The 22,368-nt window shown below is 39.7% G+C and overlaps 1 protein-coding gene across 3 annotated transcripts; it reads left to right on the plus strand.

Moving 5' to 3' along the window:
- Positions 1-1,530: 1,530 nt before the first annotated feature.
- exd2 (exonuclease 3'-5' domain containing 2) lies at positions 1,531-22,337 on the plus strand. Of its 3 annotated transcripts, none has more exons than XM_057860099.1 (10): positions 1,531-1,621; positions 1,933-1,983; positions 6,647-7,017; positions 9,785-10,035; positions 10,107-10,233; positions 13,617-13,930; positions 14,002-14,108; positions 14,271-14,406; positions 17,823-18,191; positions 21,354-22,337. In XM_057860099.1, the coding sequence occupies exons 3-10, from the start codon at positions 6,664-6,666 to the stop codon at positions 21,568-21,570; spliced, it is 1,875 nt and encodes a 624-aa protein (XP_057716082.1). In that variant the 5' UTR covers positions 1,531-1,621; positions 1,933-1,983; positions 6,647-6,663; the 3' UTR covers positions 21,571-22,337. The 3 variants fall into 3 exon arrangements, with proteins under 3 accessions (XP_057716082.1, XP_057716083.1, XP_057716081.1); XM_057860100.1 differs by having other exon boundaries at positions 1,614-1,748; positions 6,611-7,017; XM_057860098.1 differs by having other exon boundaries at positions 1,614-1,748.
- The last annotated feature ends 31 nt before the right edge of the window (positions 22,338-22,368 follow it).

Here is a 22,368-nt window from a genome sequence, read left to right on the forward strand (position 1 = left end):
AAATCACACTGATTTTTAAAGAATTTATTTCCAAATTAGAGTGTAAAATAAGTATTTGGTCACCTACAAACAAGCAAGATTTCTGGGTGTCAAAGAGATCTAACGAGGTCTAACAAGGCTCCACTCGATACCTATATTAATGGCACCTGTTTTAACTCATTATCGGTATAAAAGACACCTGTCCACAATCTCAGTCAGTCACACTCCAAACTCCACTATAGCCAAGACCAAAGAGCTGTCGAAGGACACCAGAGACAAAATTGTAGACCTGCACCTGGCTGGGAAGACTGAATCTGTAATAGGTGAAACGCTTGATGTAAAGAAATCAACTGTGGGAGCAATTATTAGAAAATGGAAGACATACAAGACCACTGATAATCTCCCTCGGTCTTGGGCTCCATGCAAGATCTCACCCCGTGGCATCAAAATGATAACAAGAACGGTGAGCAAAAATCCCAGAACCACACTGGGGGACCTAGTGAATGACCTACAGAGACCTGGGACCACAGTAACAAAGGCTACTATCAGTAACACAATGCGCCGCCAGGGACTCAAATCCTTCACTGCCAGACGTGTCCCCCTGCTGAAGCCAGTACACGTCCAGGCCCATCTGCGGTTCGCTAGAGAGCATCTGGATGATCCGGAAGAGGACTGGGAGAATGCGTTATGGTCAGATGAAACCAAAATAGAACTTTTTGATAGAAACACAGGTTCTCGTGTTTGGAGGAGAAAGAATATTGAATTGCATCCGAAGAACACCATACCCACTGTGAATCATGGGGGTGAAAACATCATGCTTTGGGGCTGTTCTTCTGCAAAGGGACCAGGACGACTGATCTGTGTAAAGGAAAGAATGAATGGGGCCATGTATCGAGAGATTTGAGTGAAAATCTCCTTCCATCAGCAAGGGCATTGAAGATGAGACGTGGCTAGGTCTTTCAGCCTGACATTGATCCCAAACACACAGCCAACAAAGGAGTGGCTTCGTAAGGATTTCAAGGTCCTGGAATGGCCTAGCCAGTCTCCAGATCTCAACCCCATAGAAAATCTGTGGAAGGAGTTGAAAGTGCATGTTGCCCTACGACAGCCCCGAAACATCACTGCTCTAGAGGAGATCTGCATGGAGGAATGGGCCAAAATACCAGCAACAGTGTATGAAAAGCTTGTGAAGAGTTACAGAAAATATTTGGCCTCCGTTATTGCCAACAAATCCAATCCAAGTTCACTGGTCCTCCCAGTCAAAATAGATTGTACTTCTATCGCTGTCAATGGCAGTCAATGAATTAATACATTTTCAAAACCTGATCTTTTTCATTGGACAGGTTAGGACATAGTAAAATTCCCATTTGTACATCACCCAAAACATTAAGACTAAATGGGCAAAAGTTGTATGTGTATAAAAACCTGCCAATGCAGTCAGTTCACAGAATATACCGGACTTGATTTTTTCCAGTCCCCCCCATCAATTTCAAGGAAAAACTTTGCATTCGTTGTTCATACGGCATGTTGTTAATACTCCTGTCCTGTTGGTGGAGACAACGGGACCCCTGACTTAGAGACGACGGTATAAATAGCACCCGGATGCTAGACGTCGGGTTCATTTAAAGTGGGAGAAAAAAAGGTACATATTTTCGTAGCCGGTAGCGTCGGTTTTACTTTTGGTTCAACGCCCTAATGTTAAAGTATGTAATTTGATTCATAGCGCTTACTGCTGTTTAGACGTGACTGAATCGCTTAGGTGAAAGAAGGTGAGCTTGTTAGCTGACAGCTAGCATTTTCTTCTCACAAAAGTCACGTATAATAACAGTACTTGACTGCTAAGAAGCATGCGAAATTTTGTCAGTGACTGTCCCCGTAGTGTCATAGTTTCTGCTTTCAATAAGCTTACCCGACATATATTAGTGTGATAATTATACGATATTGTGTTTGCAGAGATTCATTCCTAAAGCACAGCCAGCCGCCAGTCCACTCGCGTCCGATCAGGTAAGCCCACTGATTGGATGCACGTTTGGTTAATTTAATAGTAATTCAAGGATGTTGGGAATGGAATACAGTGATCCCTCGTTTTTCGCGGTTAATGAGGACCGCCCCCCTCGAAAATCCGCGAAATGTAAGCGGAGCTTATTTACATTAAATGTGTTTTGTCTTCAATGTATTTATTCAAATTTATCAGCAATGGAAAGACATACAAATAAAACCTGTTTTTTCCACCAAAGTATAATTGGGGGGGGGGGGGGGGGTGCAAACCTTATACTTGTATTTTAATAATAATAATTTTTAAGCACTGCAAATGTGATAATTACGATATATATATATATATATATATATATATATATATATATATATATATATATATATATATATTGTGTGTGTGTGTAAATAAAACAATGTACATGTATACATGAATATATTTTAACATTTACAAATAAAGTACTGGGTATATAGATATTAGGGCTGCAGCTATCGAATATTTTAGTAATCGACTGAAAATTCTATCGAGTAATCGGATAAAACATATTTTTAGGTGAAGAGCAATTATAAATATACATGAGAAAACAAGACAACAATATTGAACCATTTTCAGTCAGTCAATGTCTTTATTTTCGATGTACATTGTTGAAAACAGCCAGCAGTTGCATCTCAGATGTAACTAGAATAATGGAAAAAAAAAAAAAAGACTTCACTCAAAAAACTTTTAGATCTTATTGAAAAAATATATATATATATATTACTTACCTAAAAATGCCATTACGCTTGATAACCCACATCACTTGAAAGCTATGCGTTTTTCCCACGTGTTCCAATGGAATTTCTATTTGTGTCAAGCTATTTTTAAGTTAGTTAGTCTAAACTGTAAGTCCCAATAGGATTTTGAGTTTTTGCAGTGTTTAAAATAAATGTATGCTACAGGCTGTATTGGAGCACATTAGGGACCATTGGCTACTTGTTGTTTTATCCAGCAATGACTACTGAGCTAAAATTGATAGTTAGCATGATTACGTTTTTATTTTACACCCTCATCACTCCACAGCGTTATGTTATGTTAAAGCCTGTATGTTAGACACGTTAGCCACACATCGACAGTGGTCATAATTAATAGAAACCTATCCCTCCGCAGGGCTAACGTTAAGTGAGCGAGTGACAGTAACTTTAATCTTATTTATTAGCGCTTAGCGCTCTATTGCTTTAAGATGGCGGCTGTTTACTAGTGCCGCTGACTCTATCATTTCGCATCTAGTTCAACATACATGTGATCTCTATGAGATTCATCAGACGCTACCTGCTACCACCGTAGCATCATGCGTGTTAGTTTTTGGCAACGTCGGCGTCGTTTGTAGCGGTTGTCGGCTGCAGTTTTTTTTTTTTTTTTTTTTTTTTGCTTCTTCCTCTACGCACGTGGTATCAGCGCGTTGTCCCGCATTAAAAGTAGTCCGAGCAAAACGTGGTGCTTAGAGCTGTCAAAATGAAACGATTACTCGAGGTGAATAAAATTACTCGGACCAGTTTTTAAACTCAAGTTGCTCGAGTATTCGTTTCAGCTCTAATAGATATGGCGGAACACAGACAAGACCGAAAAAGCAGTTTCTGCTCTTGCACTCCTCTTTAAAAGAAACTGCTTTATTTTAAGCCAAAACAACTGTTGTGTTTGATAGAACAATATGTCTATATGCTACCATAGCAGATTCATGGCGAATTAAGTCCCTGAAATATTTTTAATTTGTCCATTTTACCTCGGAAACCCCTGTTTACAGACGTCGCGCAACCGCTTATGTTTCGACCTAGCCATAAGAAGAAGGTAGGTAATCGTATTTATAATTCGAAATGTCTGTCATTTTTAGCTTAGAATCAATTATATCAATACTAATATTTAGTTTAAAAAAAAAAAACACTTTAAAAAAATTATTCACCCCCATATTTTAAACTTTTAAACAAATTACGTCACAATGAAAAAAATTGGTGTCTGTAAAAAAGTCACGGATATCTACCTCATAACTATAGCTTAATTGTATTTTTTTCATTACTGTCACATTTATTTATTTATTTATTAATTATTTATTTAATATTTTAGATGATAAATAATCGATCCAAACAAAGAAAAATTGGGGAAAAAAAAAACATTTAAAAGGGGAAATATATTTAAATAAAAATCTCGACCACTCCTTGATGTCTGCGATTTCTGCATCGCGGCCCTTGTTATATTACCATGTTTCACCCATAAAATCCCCCAAAAATCCAGCTGTGGCCATTCACAGCTGTGTGTTGACACTCGGTGATACATGCTACATGGAGTTTCTGGACTGATACAGGGTAAGTCCGTGATAATATCTCGTTAAAATCATGGCGTCCTTAGTTCTGCTCTCGCGTGTTCTCGCCTCTAGTTTGGGTTTTGCTGTTTGAATTTTTTTTTTTTTTTTTTTTTTTAAATGCCCTCCTGTTCAATTTTTTTATTCCCCGAGAAAATGGAGCTTTTAGCTTTCCAATGATTTATCACACATACATATCGGACAATTTTGAAATTTGGCCAAATTGGGGGTCTCAGAATGGAACTTCAAGTCACCAGAGTGTTTTCCGCCGTATGTATATTTTTTGAGGGGAGAAGAAAATCCACATGGACTGAGGGCTTGAAGTTTGAAGCGCAAAGTAGCGAGGGATCACTGAACATTTGTTGTCAAGTGAAGGATGATTAGTCGACTAATTGTCTCACATATTGTCTCACATTATTTGTTGTGTTTTGTGTTGCATTATTCCCAGTGTTGTTAATCTTACTTTTAAAAATTACAAATTTCTTCTCCAAAAAAGTAATTGCATTAGTAACTCAGTTACTTGAATCTAAGAGTAATTAGTTACTTGGCAAAGTAATTGGTGTTACTTTTCATGTTTAGTTTTTTTTTCATTCCCCAAAAAAAAAAAATATATATATATAGTAACCTTTGCCATGTCTGGAAGTCATTTAATGTTGTGAGTCAACTAGGGGTGTGACAAAATATCGAAATGGGGATATATTGTGATACTTTGTATCTCAAAAGCTTATTGATATGCTCCTGTCAAGAATCGAGATATCGTTTTAAAAGTTGTCAATTTAAAAAAAAAAAAAAAAAAGCTGCCATTGACGGTGCTCGACGCCCAATCCATTTAGACTGGGAACGTTGTTTATTAAAAACCAGATCATTCACTGTCATTCGTTCCGATTTTCGGGGCGTTTACACGTCACTTTTCATTTTAGGGAATTTACAGGTCATTTCCTGTTGAGTTTGAGTCACTGCCTATTCGTTTCGGCGATTCCCAGGTCACTTCCTGTTCTGTAAAAAAAAATAAACAGCAAGTGACCCATAAAACACCCCAAAATCAACAGGAAGTAACTGAAAATCAACAGGTAATTGACCTTAAATGGCCCAAAATTACTCATTGCCCGGCATTGGCTGCCACTGACGGCCATAGACGTTCAATCCGTTTGAAGTGGGAGGGATGGCAGCGAATGAACGAATGTTAATTCACTGCCACCCTCCCAGTTCAAATGGATTGGACGTCTACTAGTGATAAACTCATTCCAATTCACGGCAGAAGCTTGTTTTTCTGTTTATTAGTTTTTTGTAGAATATCCTAGAATGATTTCCTAACCAATGTATCGAAAACCGTTGTATCGCTATATCGTCAGTTCATTCTTATCGTGACCTTTGTATCGCGTATCGTATCGTGAGGTACCAAGAGGTTCCCACTCCTAGAATCAACCGTTAAAGTTGTTAAATTGCTCCCCTTATTGCTTTGGTTCCCACTCTTTCTACTCTGAACATGTGAAAGTTTCATCATTTAAGGATAGATTCAAGTCAAGATTTTGCCGATTTCCGAGTATTTTAGATAAAAAGTTACTTGTTTGCTTGGAAGGTTCTCTACAACAGAGCCTTCCTGAGAAGTCTACTGCTTTAAGATGGCGGCAGTTTACTAATGCCGGCGTGTCTATAATTTTGCATCTAGTTCTCTATACAAGTGCTCACGCTGCCGTGTCTGTCATTTCGCATCTAGTTCTATATACAAGTGATATCTACCATAGCATCATGTGGGTGTAGCTTGTAGGCTATCGGCTACGGTTATACAAGCCAGGATTAAAAATATTATTTTACCTGGCATGAGCAAGAATGAAGTTAGCCTCTTTAAAGGAGGGAAAGTGGGGTGGGCCGTGATAACAAGAGAGTATGCCAAAACCAATAACTGCATTTTAATACCCTTCCAATATTAGTATCTGTATTGCTGCAACACTAAATGTTAAGCAGTATGTACCTTCATTGTATTTCAAAGCAGAAGATCTCTGCAATCATCTAATACTTATTACTTACAAAAATAAGAGTCTGATTTCATCAGGTTTGAATAACCGCTTTTGTGTAACTGAAAACTCAGAATTCCCCTTAATATAGAGTTAATAGTGCCCTGCAATTGGCTGGCAACCAATTCTGAGTATACCCTGACTACTGCCCATAGTTAACTGGGATAGACTCGAGCACCCCCGCGACCATTGTGAAGATAAGCGGCACAGGAAATGACAGTTAAATACGTTAATAGACTCTTGAGTTTTCATTAAAAGGGCTTTGTGAAATGTTTTTTTTTTTTTTAATAGAAATAGTCACTTCAAGGAAAGTTTTGTATTTTCAAGTTCTCATTAACCTGGTGATGGCTCGCCGGGATCCGTTATTCGCCGTCATGGCAACACTCCTCAGCGCCACCTTCGGCGGTCTGCTAGTGTGGCGAGCGTTCAGCACCAAAAGGAAGCGGTCGCCTTCCGTCCAGAGGGAAAGTCCGCTTCCTGTCGCCACGGAGGACGATTGGAAGCCCCTACGTGAAGTGTTTGAGGCGGTGGAGTGTAAGAAGACCCTGGCAGTCCCTCCAGTGCGCATCCCGTCCCCTGAGCAGCTGTTAAAGGTGACGCCTGTGACTGTGAGCTCCCAGGAGGAGTGGAATCAGCTGTGGACGCAGATGCAGGAGGACCTGGCAGTGGTTCCAGTGCTGGGACTCGACTGTGAATGGGTAATTGTTAATTTTTTAAAAATGCATGGATAAGACAATGGTTTGAATTTATTTGGAGGACTTTTTAATCATGGCTTATACGCCCTTGGTGCAAAGTTTTGAGACTTTCTCATTCATCTGAATGGTGACGAGTCTCAAAACTTATGACCGGGGGTAAAGTGCTGTCCATGGCACTGAAACATGAGCTTTCACAGCGAATCCTCCCTGTTGAAATTATTTGAATGATTTGGACTTTTATTATTGTCATTTGCTGGCAATGAGTTGAATTTAGGCCTCATAACCTTTAATATTTGTTTGCAATTCAAGACACATAAGCTTTCCAAATTGATGACCTGGTCCTAGAAAAGTGTTGATCCTTTGCTGAAGTCTTTTTTTGTAAGTGGCCAAAACTCATCGAGATAATTGTTTTTTTTTTAGTGATGCACGATAATACGTTTTTCAACTGGTACCGATAATCAATAATTTCCTCCTCGTTCCAGCAGATAACCAATAATGTCAAGGCGATAATTTTATTAAGATATATGTAAAATTTTAAAGTATACACAAGAGCAAATATTACTGTGCAAAATTAGAATTTATAGCATTTATAATATTATAGCCCTCATCAAATGTGAACAAGTAGTAAATTCCAACATCTAAACAATGACAGATTGTCTGTAACATTGTGTAATGGTAAACCTATGGCAACAATTACTCAGAGTAAATACTTAAGTTGCACAAAATTGCCTTTAAAAGTAAGCCATTTGTAACATATATAACATTACAACACTGCGAAAACACAGCGAAAACACATCTCCTTAAAACTAGTTAAATTCCCTTGTATTCGGTGTAAATCTATTGGAAATAAGTGAAATTATCTGCTAGCACTTGAAGTAAATTTCACTCAGATTTCTTAAAATAAGAAAAATATCTAGCTGAAAATAAGCTTAACATCCTTATTTTAAGCAATAAATTATTCAATTTAATCATTAAAAAAACTTGCTAGAAATGTTCTTTATTCAAGAATAGATATGGTTCAAAACATTATTTGAAAGCAAATTTTTCCCGCCTGTGCTCTTCGGTCTGTCCGGCCGCAAAATGAGCCCCCGCGCCAGGCCTCAGTCTGGCAGTGGTGTTTAATGAGTTAAACCGGAGATGAGTGGGGGCGGCGCTGCCCGAGACCAAGCCGGCAGCAGCTTGTCAAAGGGTCTCCGATCGTCACAAGCCCTGTAGTTTTCAATTTGTTAACTATTAGCTTTAGCCTTCGCACTAGCGGCAGCCTCATATTCATTCCACAAATTGATTAATTGGTGTTAAATAAGGACGGTTTCTTTCTGCCTCGTGGAACTTCTGCTTTGGATGTTTTGCAGATGGTGGGGGCATTTTTTTTTTTTTTTTTTTTTTTTTTTTTTTTTTTTACACACGGAAAAGTCAACCCACACTGGTGACAGAGCTGCCTTGATATCCTACTCCTTTAAGCATGTCGTGTAGGGTTGTTCCGATCATGTTTTTTTGCTCCCGATCGTTTTAGTTTGAGTATCTGCCGATCCCGATATTTCCCGAGCCGATTGCTTTTTTTTTTGCTTCCGATTCAATTTCAATCATTCCCGATAATTTTTACCGATCATATACATTTTGGCAATGCATTAAGAAAAAAATGAATAAAACTCTGACGAATATATACATTCAACATACAGTACATAAGTACTGTATTTGTTTATTATGACAATAAATCCTCAAGATGGTATTTACATTATTAACATTCTTTCTGTGAGAGGGATCCACGGATAGAAAGACTTGTGACTTTGTATATTGTGACTAAATATTGCCATCTAGTATATTTGTTGAGCTTCCAGTAAATGATACTGTAGCCATGCCCAAATGCATGATGGTAAGTGGAACCATGACTGTGCGTAGTGCTACCAATTGATATATCTTCTCTGCGTTGGGAAATAACTTAATCTGTTAAGAAAAAGATCAATTGCTACCTTGATTCCCCACATGGCTTCCCATGATATTTCTAATCGTAGGGAGCGGGATTGTAAGGATTTAGCCAATTTAAAAAAAGGCTCCAAAGGCTGCCAAAATTCACTCTACTCTTTTTACGCTGCATTTTATCTCTCTATATTGGTAAAACGGCGCCATTACAGATTGAGCGCGACAGTGCGTGAGTGGGTCGTGCAGCGCATGCATTAATTGCGTTAAATATTTTAACGTGATACATTTTTTTAAAAATAAATTACCGCCGTTATTTGATAAATTTGATAACCCTACCTTAAGCCTAAAGACTCTGGTTGAGTGTAACATATTATGTTTGTAACGTTAAATACAATTAGAAAACGATTTAATTGAAAAATATATATATATTTAAAAAAAAAGGCATGGCCGATATTTTTTTGCCGTTTCCGATACTTTAAAAATGACGTGATCGGACCCGATCGATCGGGACATCTGTAATGTCGTGTATCTCGTCACTCATTCGACAGGGGCTTCAGAGGGAGGAAGTGTTGAGGCGGCGGTGCGGAAGTGTACAAAACTGTAGCAATTGTGCAAATTTGAGGCTAAATCAAGTATATAATTATCGGATTGCATTATCAGTTGAATTTTTTTTCATTTAGATTATCTGTGTGACGTCATAATTGCCATTATTGGCCGATAATTATCGGTAACTAAAGATGTCTGATAATTATCGGGAACGGATATTATCGGACATCTTTAGTGTTTTTTTTTATACACATTCTTGGATTTGCCTGCTTAGGAAAAGACCAACTGTCGTTTCTTTGCACAGGTGTCCGTAAAGGAGTGCCCCCAGGTGGTCTCCCTGCTCCAGATGGCGTCCTATTCCGGACGCTGCGTGCTGGTAAGGCTTCCAGCGTTCCGCGGCACACAGCTTCCACCGGACCTGGTGGAGGTCCTGCGCAACCCGCATGTCCTGAAGGTGGGTGTCGGTTGCCTTGATGACGGCAAGCGCCTCACGTGCGACTACGGGCTGTCGCTGACCTGCACGGTGGACCTTCGGCACCTCGCCCTTGAACAAAAGTGAGTTCCTTGCCGGTCTTTGTGGCAGGTTTTTTCTCCGCTAAAGTGTATGTACCCCCCACATTTTTCAGAAAAATGCCAGTAAGTAACGGACTTAGCTTGAAGTCACTGGCAGCTGAGGTGCTCAACATTTCGCTTGACAAGTCCCTGGAACTGCGATGTAGTGACTGGGAGGCAGATGAGCTGACACCAGAGCAGGTTCTACTTATTTTTACCTCCACCAAGGAATTTGGTTTTATGAGCAGAGTTGGGGGGGAGAAGAGTCAAATATTCTTTGATCAAACAATTCCTACCAGCCTCCTCAGCTCAAAAGTATTTGACATCACTTGCCATCATTGGTAGTGAAACATGATCGTTCATAAAAAAAAATTAAAAAAAATAAAAAAGAAAAAAGGAAAAAAAAAAACGCAAAATGTAATTAAGAATTTTTTTTTTTTTTAAATCTACCTTTTAAAATGTATTAGTGGTATTAGTCTATTAGTTTAAAAAAGATATGAATATTCATTCAAAAAATTGTTACAATTAACAAAAAGAACAAAAAATAAATAAATAAAATTAAAACTCATCAACAGCCCTCAAAGTCCAAATGGATTGGACATCAAACCCCTTCAATGGCAGCTGGTGACAAACTTGAAATTTAATCCTGCAACCCTTCCAAAAAGTTATCAAAACAAAGTGTTGTTGGCTCTGAATATATTAAGAAAGCTTAGCTCTCATGATTCATGTCAATAAATCAGGGTTCGTACGGGTCCTTGATATCGTTGAAAATGCTTGGATTTCATGAAAAGTCCTTAAAATGCTTGGAAGTGTTGGGCACACATTTCTCGGCTCCCTGTCTAAATATTTGAATTATTTAATGAGGGGAAAATAAAATAAAATTGCTTCATCATTGCTGCACGCTCGTTCCGATATCCCGTGTCACATCGGGTACTGTGCATTTGACCCCGTGCGTGAGGAGTTCGGAGTTAGATAAAGGGACAGTGTACAAATAAAATAGTATTTGAATGCATACGTATGCATTTGTTGTGATATAGTTGTTTTATAGCACAACCACTTTCCCTATTTTTTCCCCACGACTTCTACATGCCCTATGCCAGTCACAGCTTTATCTGGCTGAGAGCTTCCAAGAAAGCACATTTATCAAGGTTTCATCAGCCATGACGCGTGTCTCCGTTCACCGAACGGAATGAGATGACTGCGTTAGCACCTCTTCTATAGTACGCGTTGAGTTTTCCACAAAACGCTCCCTGCCATAGGAACGCACCCTCCCTTGGGGTTTCAGAATCACCTTTCACACTAAATTTCTCGAGCCTCTGTGGTCGTAGAACACTTTGGAAGATGTTTGCGTACGAGTGAGAAAGTATTATTAATTTTATTTCCACCTGATCGTGTATTAAAAAAAAAAAACATTGGGATATTATTAAACTCATTCACTCCCTGCCATTTTCACGGGAGCAAGGCCCTTCGCTCCCGGCCGTTTTACTGGATTTTGACGGATTTTGCAAGGCCCACAGAAAATTCTGTTCTATTGCTATATAAATATGGAACCCACCAAAAGAGAGAATAGACTCTCTTCTTTCAGCAGGAAAAAAAGTAAGTTCATAGATCATCTTTTTCCATTCTTTAGAAATCAGCATTAGAAAATAGCTTAGTTTGAGCAATTTTCCAATTTCTGATGAAAAAACTGAGAAAATTAGCTTTTTGTAAACGCATACATTTCAAACATAACTTTAACACAGCTATTTTTTGCTTTAGTTACATTCCGAACATCTGAATAATGTTTTCCTTTTACAAAATAACATAAACAAATTGAACTTTTGATAGCAAAGTAACAATTTATTTGCACATAACTGAGAGATGACGACAGCGGGTTAAACGTTTCCCTCATTGCCGCCTGTCTCATAAAGATGGATTTTTTTTTTTAGTCTTGTGGTGACCACTGCTTCGTTCGCCTGGGGAACTTGTGTTACTGGGGGGGAACTGGTTTGGCCGTGTGCGTTTCCGTGTGGGACACTGGAGGGGACGCGAGCGGCGAGCCTGCGGAGCGGGCCCTGCTCGGCGAGCAGCACGGTCACAACTAGGGCTGGGCGATATGGCCTTAAACATGTATCACGATAAATTGATCAGATTTATCTCGATAAGGATAAATGACGATAAATTCGCCCAAGCGGACTGTTATATAATTTGAAAATCTGAATCAATGCATGAAATACAGATTAACTATTTCTTGTTGATTTATTTACCAGCATTCAATTTGATATACTCTATTTAACAATTGTACATGCAGTCTAAACATTAAGTTTATAAAAATGTATTGTAAGCAATAAGAATTCAAGTATGAACATTTATAACAGCGTGTATGACTTGAACAATGTACATTGTCAAAATCAATATGCCTGTGCAAACATGTAATTGTAACACAAATAACTTGCAGCTTGAACAATACACTTCAAAAAGACAACTTATTGTTAATGGCTGCTGTGACATAATTATTAAATACAAGTGTTTACTTTATGGTTTAAGGGTTTTTTTCCCCCCCAGTGCATTTTTTAATAAATGCACGTACAATAAAAATAGCTGGGGCCATTTCTCGGTCATTATAAGTTTCGCCATTGGATTGTACTTTATGCTGAATGCTTTACCATCACAAAAGCTATCAGAGGAATCACACACAGACAGATACAAAATAACGCCACATAGTAATTGCTAGATGCAGTCCGTGCCCAATCCACTCATTAAGTTCAGCCGTTTCGACAAGGTTAGAGCCGCTATCCGACTCATAACGTTCATTTGTAGCGTTAGCCGCTAGCTAGCGTTAGCCTGGCTACCAGTAGAAAGCACTGAAAGCATCATCTCCGGAAATCGTGAGAACAAAGGAGGACAGCGGGTGAAACCCCGTTTGGATGCCACCAAGAGTCAACTAAATGTCGGTTGAAAGTTTGGTGAACCTCCCTTAAGCCACACTCCATCACGTTTTGCTTGTAGCGTTAGCTGCTAGCGTTAGCTTACCGGGCTTTTGTTTGATTGGCTTCCTGATGATCACGTGACTCCCTACGTAAGCACATTCACTGCTTTCTTAAAGGGGAATGAACATAGACGAACAACACAGAATCAAAGTGGGATGAAAAGACTATATTTTCTTGTTTTATTAATTTACCGAATTTACCGACATGGTCAAAATTACGTCGGTCATTGTTAAGAATTTCGGTGACGGTAAATTTTCGGTTTACCGCCCTGCTCTAGTCACAACTACGCTGTACTGGTTGAATCGGGTTGGGGGATCTTACCAAATGCGCTACTGCCCTCCAGTGACCAGTTTTATAGCTTTAAATGGGTTTTGAGCTTTGTGCATTCTATCTAAAATAAATGGGAACCTGTAGATACCGATGGGGGGACTCAAAAGACGTATAAACACGTTTTTGGGACACTGAAGCAATTAAAAATAGAACGTATTTATACGTTTTTGGGAGCAAATGAGTTGAAAGGTACAGGAAAATTGGTCTTGAAAGTCCTTTAAAAGTGCTTGAATTTGGCCATGAAAACTGTGTACGAACCCTGCTAAATATACAATTGTTTTTCAGATGACGTACGCCGCCAGAGATGCCCAAGTGTCCGTCGCCCTCCTTTTCCACCTGCTTGGCCTCCGCTCAGAAGCCGATATGGCTCCCGCCAACACTCTCTCCTACGCTGCGTTGGCCGCCCGCTGCCAGGGGATGGTGGACGTGCCCTTCAAGGGACGTGGGGTGAATGAGCAAAGCGGCGGTGCAGAAAAGACAAGACGGACCCGGGGGCGACTAAAGGCCGCTTCCTTCATCTCAGAGTCTGGAGATCAACAAATCCCAGACCCTAGGAAGAACAACAAAAGGAAGCCCCTGGGAGCGGGCTACTCTCCAAGGTGGGCCAAAGACCAGTCAGAAAACTTATTGAAGTGTACTAACTAGTAAGGCACTTGCTGTTGTGTTGCAGGAAGTCTCCTCTCTATGACAACTGCTTCCTGCATGCCCCTGATGGTCAGCCACTTTGCACATGTGATAAGAGGAAAGCCAAATGGTACCTGGACAAAGGAATAGGAGGTATGCGGACCACAAGATCTAAAAGAAATTAAATATCAGTCACTCAGCGGATGCGGAAAAACTCCCGCACGTAAGGGAATTCCGCAAAGGTGTGACGTTTGATGCCCAACCCTCACTCCTAATGCCCTATGTAATAATCCGGATGCGGCATTTGTGTCCTAGTGCTTCAAAGTGAGGATCCGTTCGTGGTGAGGCTTCTTTTCGAGCCGTCGGGACGTCCAGACTCCCAGCAGGACTACTACCTCACCTCTAAGGAGAACCTCTGTGTTGTCTGTGGGAGAGAAGACTCCTACATCAGGTCTGCCTTTAACACAAATGTTTTCCATTTAGATAATACAACCTCTTGGTGTTTTTCTACCACTGTTTTAATGCTGGGTTTTTAATTTAGAACTATAGTTCAGTTTTTCTTGAAGTATTGTACTGGTATGCAAAAGATTGACTGAATTAAACGGTCCAACAACCTGCCATTTGACCGTAACCCAAAATGTATTGGTTATGTAATGCTGTCAATGTCACTGAAAGATGAGCATTTGCAGCCAGTCCCTCCAGTGTAAATGAATTACGGCTAGTGTTGCACCAGTACCATTTTCTTCCTTAATGATTCTGATGCCTGGCTGTGTACTATTAGCTGATACAATAAAGTACTGAATCTACTGTTGCCATGTTTTTGGGGGAGGAAAAAAAATATATATATATATACATATATATATATATATATATATATATATAAGGGCTGTCAAAAGATTAAAATTTTTAGTCGAGTTAATTACAGCTTAAAAATTAATTAATCGTAATTAATCGCAAGTAATCGCAATTCAAACCATCTATAAAATAAGCCATATTTTTCTGTAAATTATTGTTGGAATGGAATGATAAGACACAAGATGGATATATACATGCAACATACGGTACATAGGGACTGTATTTGTTTATTATAACAATAAATCAACAAGATGGCATTAACATTATTAACATTCTGTTAAAGTGATCCATGGATAGAAAGACTTGTAGTTCTTAAAAGATAAATGTTAGTACAAGTTATAGAAATTTTATATTAAAACCCCTCTTAATATTTTCGTTTTAATAAAATTTGTAAAAATTTCAATCAAAAAATAAACTAGTAGCCCGCCATCGTTGATGTCAATAATTACTTACACAATGCTCATGGGTGCTGAAGCCTATAAAATCAGTCGCACCCAAGCGCCAGCAGAGGGCGGCAAAACTCCATAATACACCATTAACATGTGGCCATTTCACTGTACTGTCATTTAAATCTGTCTGAGCGGGGCGTGTGCGTTAATTGCGTCAAATATTTTAACGTGATTAATTTAAAAATTAATTACCGCCCGTTAACGCGATAATTTTGACAGCCCTTATGTATATATGTGTGTGTGTATATATATATATATATATATATATATATATTTTTTTTTTTTTTTTTTTTTAACTAAATTATTGCATACTCAGATGTAAAATATTTGCTATTATGGCTTGATCAAACAGTGCTTAAAAACCTTTGTGAAACAAGGAAAAAAGGCTAATGCAAACTTTGTGAGTGCACAGTCAATGCCTTCATAGCACATTGGCATGTTAGCTTTAGCTAGGAGACTGCACAAGTGTAGCATACTTTCCCCGTTTTACCTCCCTAACAAAAATTAACATCTTTTATTAATGCACATGTCAATGTCAATTCTCATAAAACATTGAATTCTGGCTGGTTTTATCATTTGACAAGTACACATATCTACCATTTAAAGTATAGGCTTTACCAGCGGTCGGCAACCCAAAATGTTGAAAGAGCCATATTCGGCCAAAATAACAAAAAACAAATGTGTCTGGAGACACAAAAAATTAAAACCTTATTATAATGAAGGCAACACATGTTGTATGTACAGTATCTATATTAGCCTACTATCAAAATGACTAAGTCAGCTATGAATACATAATGGGCCTTCCTGGCTAAATGTTTATTTTCCTTGCAGTGCATTCTATAGAGAATGACACACCATGTGACCACTTGTTCCTTTCAGATGCTGCCTTAAGTTTAACTTCATTACAATATTAATGAATTATGTTTAAAATTATTAATTTAAAAAATTAAGGTATCCAAAGAAGAAATTCGAATTTTGATGTCTTTTGAAGATTCGAGAAAAAATACTACAAAATAGTGTGCATAACGTGCCCCTCATCTGGGAAACAAACATAGTGCAACAAAATGCTGCCTGCATTAATAAAACTAAAACTGCACCCTTTTGAAAAGGTAAATTATTAATTTATATAATTAAATTAAATAATAATTAAATAATTAATTATATAATCAGAGTTCACGTACCTGCATAAAAGCGATGGTTGTTCAATATCGATCACATCACACGACTCATCACAGAGTATGCTGCCGCTGAATTAATGTCCTTGATTTGCTGTTTGCCGAAGTTGCCTGCCATTTTACTGTCCTTTCCTTCACTGTCTTAGTGCGAGAGGCATGTATTTGGATTTTCTGTATTATCTCGGTTTTGTTTTTGAAGTCTGCAAATAGGTGTTCTGATATGTTGATGAATGACTCCTTCATTTACCAGTGACCATCTGTGAACGTTTTTTCCACGCTTTATCCCGGGTTGCAACAAAACTTAAAGCAGTACTGGAGTTTGGAGAGGCAATCCACTCTTTAAATCTAGTTTTGCACATCTCTTATTTTGTCCAGAAGTAATGCAGTTGGTCCATAGACTAAGTCTATGATTGGACTTAAGCTATACTCGGCTGCAAAAGTAGTATGCCTTCCCTACAAATGTCTTTCCACATTATTCCTTTTGTGATTTGACAACTTCTCGCTACAGAGCAAAATTTCAGAAAATCCTTCCGCATTGGCATTGGATGCAATTGATTCGGCCCAAGAAACTTTGAATGCTCTTTTCTCCTCAGTTTTTTTATCTTTTCCTCTTTGGAATCCATGGCCCAACATATAGCCGCCGGTTTGTTTCATCCAAGAGAGTCACAGCCGCCCTGCTGGTAGAAACGTGTGTCGCAGACGCAAATCTTTGTTGACAGAAATGTTAAAATGTACCGGTAATATTTATTCTACACATCTTTTGCAGCATTGGAAAACATTACGATTGTTTGTGTTTGTCCTCCTACAGAAACCATGTTCAAACAAAAAATAGATTTCCCTCCCCCAACTTTTTTCCATTTTCAAATGTTTTTGGAAATGCTCCAGGGAGCCACTAGGGCAGTGCTAAAGAGCCGCATGCGGCTCTCAAAACATGGGTTGCCAAACCCGGGGCTATACCATGGAAAATATGACTGTTAAATGAGAATTAAAAAAAAAAAAAATCCTTGGCTCAAAACCACATGACTTGACTCTTATCATTTACCATCTATCAAAAAAATATTGATAGACTTTTAGTTGATTTTTTTTCCCCCCTATCTTTTTAATGCATTCTTTTTTTTCTTGAAAACAGTGGCCATTTTGGAGAGGACAACCAGTGACTTGAAACTGAATCTTGAAATGTACATATTTGCGCAGCATCGTTGCATTATTTCTTAGTACACACCAATACCTGCATTTTCGAGACTAGTATCGGTGCAACACTAATTAAGGCTAATCCTAATGTTGTCCCTCATGGTGGTTTACTCCTTTCTACGTAGGTATTGAGTAACGTCGGTTTGAAAGCGTGACTGCATGGCTACGACGACTGAACACTTGCGTGTCTCTGTCAGGAAGAACATCGTTCCCCACGAGTACCGGCGACACTTCCCCAGCGAGATGAAGGATCACAACTCTCACGACATCCTGCTCCTGTGCACTAACTGCCACGTCACCTCCAACGTGCACGACACCTTACTCAAGCAGCAACTGGCCGACGATTTCGCCGCCCCACAAGGCTGCGAGGAAGGCGTCCGGATCGCTGAGGACCCGGAGCGACGCCGAGCACGCTCAGCAGCCCGTGCTCTGCTCAGCGTGGGCGACAGGCTACCCGTTCGGCGGCGAGACGAGCTGGTGGCGTTTATCAGGAGCTTCCTGGACATGAGCCAAGAGCAAGAACTGACTGAGGACGAGCTTCGGCGAGTCGCTAACTTTGAGACACGGTGAGCTGCTGTACGCAAAGATGGAACTTGACTTATTAATTCCTAACAACACCAAGCGTAAATAAGTCATGTGGAAGAGTAAGCTCAAAGTACTAGTCCTTCTAAAAAAAAATTAGCATATTGTGATAAAGTTCATTATTAATCCGACCAATACAAAAAAGGGTTTTTTTAATACAAAAAAATAAACCTTCACTGAATTATATCAGCTATGCACTCAATACTTGGTCGTGAATCCTTTTGAAGAAACGACTGCTTCATTGCGGCGTGGCACGAAGGCAATCAGCCTATGGCACTGCTGAGGTGTTATGGAGGCCCAGGATGCTTCGATAGCAGCCTTAAGCATATCCACAGTGTTGGGTCTGCTGTTCCTTCCTTTTCACAATATCCCACAGATTCTCTATGTGGTTCGGGTCAGGAGACTTGGCAGGCCAATTGAGCACAGTAATGCCATGGTCAGTAAACCATTTACCAGTGGTTTTGGCATTGTGAGCAGGTGCCAGGTCGTGCTGAAAAATGAAATCTTCATCTCCATAAAGCTTTTCAGCAGATGGAAGCATGAAGTGCTGCAAAATCTCCTGATAACTAGCCGCATTGACCCTGCCCTTGATAAAACACAGTAGACCAACACCAGCAGCTGACATGGCACCCCAGACAATCACTGACTGTGGGTACTCATCACTGCGAGCCCGCAAAACATGGCGCTAACTATCGGTCAAAATATGTACTAAATATTATAAAATATTGCCATTGATTTAACATTTTGTGTTTCTAACAACATATTTTAGTACAAGAGAACAATTGTGGTTTATTAGAGCCTACATGTATTTAAAGAGCATACGACAGGAGAAAAAAAGTCTTAAATAGCATTATTATGTGAATTAGAATCATATTTTGAGACGATTCGACTATATACAACAATTTAGCCAAGTGCAAATGATGAGAAATTAGTCTTTTAATCTCCCGGTTAGCCACGCCTACCATTATAGGGCTCGAGCGTCCCCAACAGGTGGATGACGTCAGCGGGAGACTGGGCTGATCGGTTTTACTATTCAGCCCATTTAGGGGGAATTATTCCGAACGAGGAAAACACGACAAAGAGAGCCGTAAAATGTCATTGTTTCAGTCTCTCTACTCCAATATTTTTACAGGATATTCTTTTTATCCAATTATTTTTCCCCAATAGCTAAATAAATGGCTTGAGAAGGACCAGTCAGCCCGTCGAAGGGGAACTATTCACAACGAGGAAAACGCGACGAAGAGAGCGGCAAAATGTCATTGTTTCTGTCTCTTTACTTCATATTTTTACAGGATATTCTTTTTATCCAAGTATTTTCCCCAATTGCTAAATAAATGGCATGGTCATGACAAATAAGTCTTGTGAAAGGTGGAAAAGCGCTATATAAGTATAACACCATTTACCATTTGTGCTGAATGGAATATGAAATAATAAAAATGCATTCATTCAGGACGAGATGGCAAAATTACTCCATAATGGTCAAAACTGTCGACTTCACCTTTACTGCCGCACCTCCCGAACGATATTTTATGACACCTAAATCGGACATATGTCATTTGCCTTCCCCGGCTTTGGAGAATGTAAACAAACCAAGAGGCGTGACAGCTAGCCGACATGCTAACTCGAACCGAGTGATGTTTCAAAGTCTTCGAAGCGGAAAATCACACATAACTGGCCCGGATTATTTGACATGACGACTGGGTTGTCGACTGTCTTCGCGGATCGGCAACCTGCCCGGCGGAGAGCAATTTACAGTTCATTCCCCGGAGGAGGGCAGCTGCAGTTGTTGTGCAGCTAACGTGCAGCTAATGTGCTTGAGGAGAGCTTTTTATGTGCCTATTAATGGTCAAATGTAAGTGGTCCTTTATTTAAAGAAAGTTTGTAGTGTTTACTTTGTAATCGCTGTATTAATATTTGACATAATACAAAACAAGATGTTTACTCGCGTCCTCGTAAGTCCAATGGTCCCACAGTAGTAGCGCTTGGCCAATATCCACGGTGAATGGGAACCTTTTGAAACTCCAAAAAGGCGCACACGCCTCTCCCTGATAAAACAAGATTTTCTGCAGCCGTTTGGCTGGCGTGATGTGAAAAATAAACGCATTAATAAACAAAATCAGCTGAATCCTTAGTCCTCATACACAACAGTACGGCTGTTTAGTGAAGAGGACGCCTTCACCCGTACAAGTCACAGCGCCCTCCTCAATGCAAGACCGAAGCCGGAAGTCACTCATTTTCATGGCGCGGGATTAAAAAAACTAAATAAATATAGCGATCGCTTCCACACACATCCAAGCGATCCATATCATTCAGGAGCATAAAATACTGCGTGTATTATGAAATAAACATGCTTTTTCGTGTCACATTCACTTTAAGGTAGAGGTAGCCTGGCACGGCCAGACGGTTCTCCCTGTATTTTTCAAACACTGAAAGAAAAGTCTGGGAACCAGCCCATTAACGGCCTCTCGAGCAGGTACAAAATCAATTGAAAAATCAGATTCGTTTATTTGCGTGACGTGTTCTTAACGAGCAACGTCACTCTTACGCGTCGGAAGTCGTCTCCACAGCAACACAGATGGTGAACAGGAGAGCCGAGAATATGTTCCAATCCATGGTAAAATCAGTTTTAAATTACCAAAAACACATCGGCACGAGTCATTGACAAGTCTGTCTCGCGCTAGCCATGTTGAATAAACTCCGCTGTCCTCGTATGTTTACTTACGCGTGCAAGTCGCTCGTCCTGCCCTCATCGTTTTACTAACGTCACGTCTGCCCGTCGCTGATTGGTCCACTCCGCTGTCTGTTTGCTGTGGCTTGCTCCGCCCTGGAAATTGTATCCGCTGAATGGTGGCCAGACTCAATAGCTGGAACAGCGGTGAGTCTGGTGTACCAGGCAAAGGTCCCTTTAAGGCAAAACACTACCGCTTTTGTCCACCGGCGCCGCTAAAATGGACCATAACTGAAAAATTACCAAGAGTTTCTTTAAATACATTTAAAACCCAATCTTTTTTGTTTTACCCAATTCAGATACTCTGTAACAAATGAAAGTGAAAGGATTTTAAATCCGCCATTGTTTTCTATGATTTTTCCAAAATGTGGTTTCAAACCGGACTAGGCTTTGACTAAAGAGCGGTTCTTGTCTTTAGGATTTTGAACGAGGCATACGTGCCTCACGGCCTGAAGGTAGTGCGTGGCTACGCCCGGCGAGGCTGGCAGGGCTTGATGGAACTGGAGCGGCGCTGGAGGCAGCACTTCCTGTCCACTATGCGCCCCAAGCACCTTCCGCCACTCTGGTGCGTGCATCACAACCACCACAAGTTCTTGCGCAAGTACGGAGAAGATGTGCCCATCAAACTCACTTGAATGTAGAGCTGGGATTCTGTTTTTTGAAAAGATGGAGAAGCCAACTTGTATGTGTTTTAATCTTGGCATGCAGCAACCTGACCTAAATTTTCTCTCATTGCAGGTTAGTGCTAATGAGGCTTTCTTGAAAATGTCATTTTTAATCCTATTTATTTGAAGATCAAATTTTGACCCCTTCTTGCATTGGATCGTTGAGGATGTTAATGCTTGTGCCTCTCACCCATTTCCCTCGACTATTGCCCTAACAGTCAATAGATGTTGCGGTTGTTTTAGCTTTTATTGATCCCTTTCAAAATTTTTAAAGCTACTTATGACCTGCTTTCACGTCGAGGACGAGCAACTCTAATAGTAAATGTTAAGGTCCCTCCCTGACCTTTTGCCATTTTTTAGTCAATTCATTTCCGCTCTTGAAAATTTCATCTTTTTGGATCCTATTAAATTTATTTGAAGATGAAAATTGAGGGAGCGACGTGAATGTTCCACATGCCCACTTCACTGTACTGATCTTCTTTCACTCTTTAAAATTTCACCTTTTTTGAACCCTATGAACTTTTTTCAAGGTGAAATTCTGACCCACCAGGTATAAGCGTCACTCCTCTTCCCAGGTGCAGGATGCCTTTCAAGGTCCATGTTGTAGTGGGCCTCCTATTCCTGACGTATCCCAAATGAAACTTTAAGCTCTGTTTAAGTGTCGTGGATCTGAGAAAAAGTATCTTTGTAAATGTAAATGGAATTATAAATTTGTAATAAAATTCAATGACAACAAGGCAAGATGCCACATTCACTTTTTTATTCTTT

Source organism: Corythoichthys intestinalis, chromosome 15 (assembly GCF_030265065.1).
Source record: "Corythoichthys intestinalis isolate RoL2023-P3 chromosome 15, ASM3026506v1, whole genome shotgun sequence".
NCBI lineage: Eukaryota > Metazoa > Chordata > Actinopteri > Syngnathiformes > Syngnathidae > Corythoichthys > Corythoichthys intestinalis.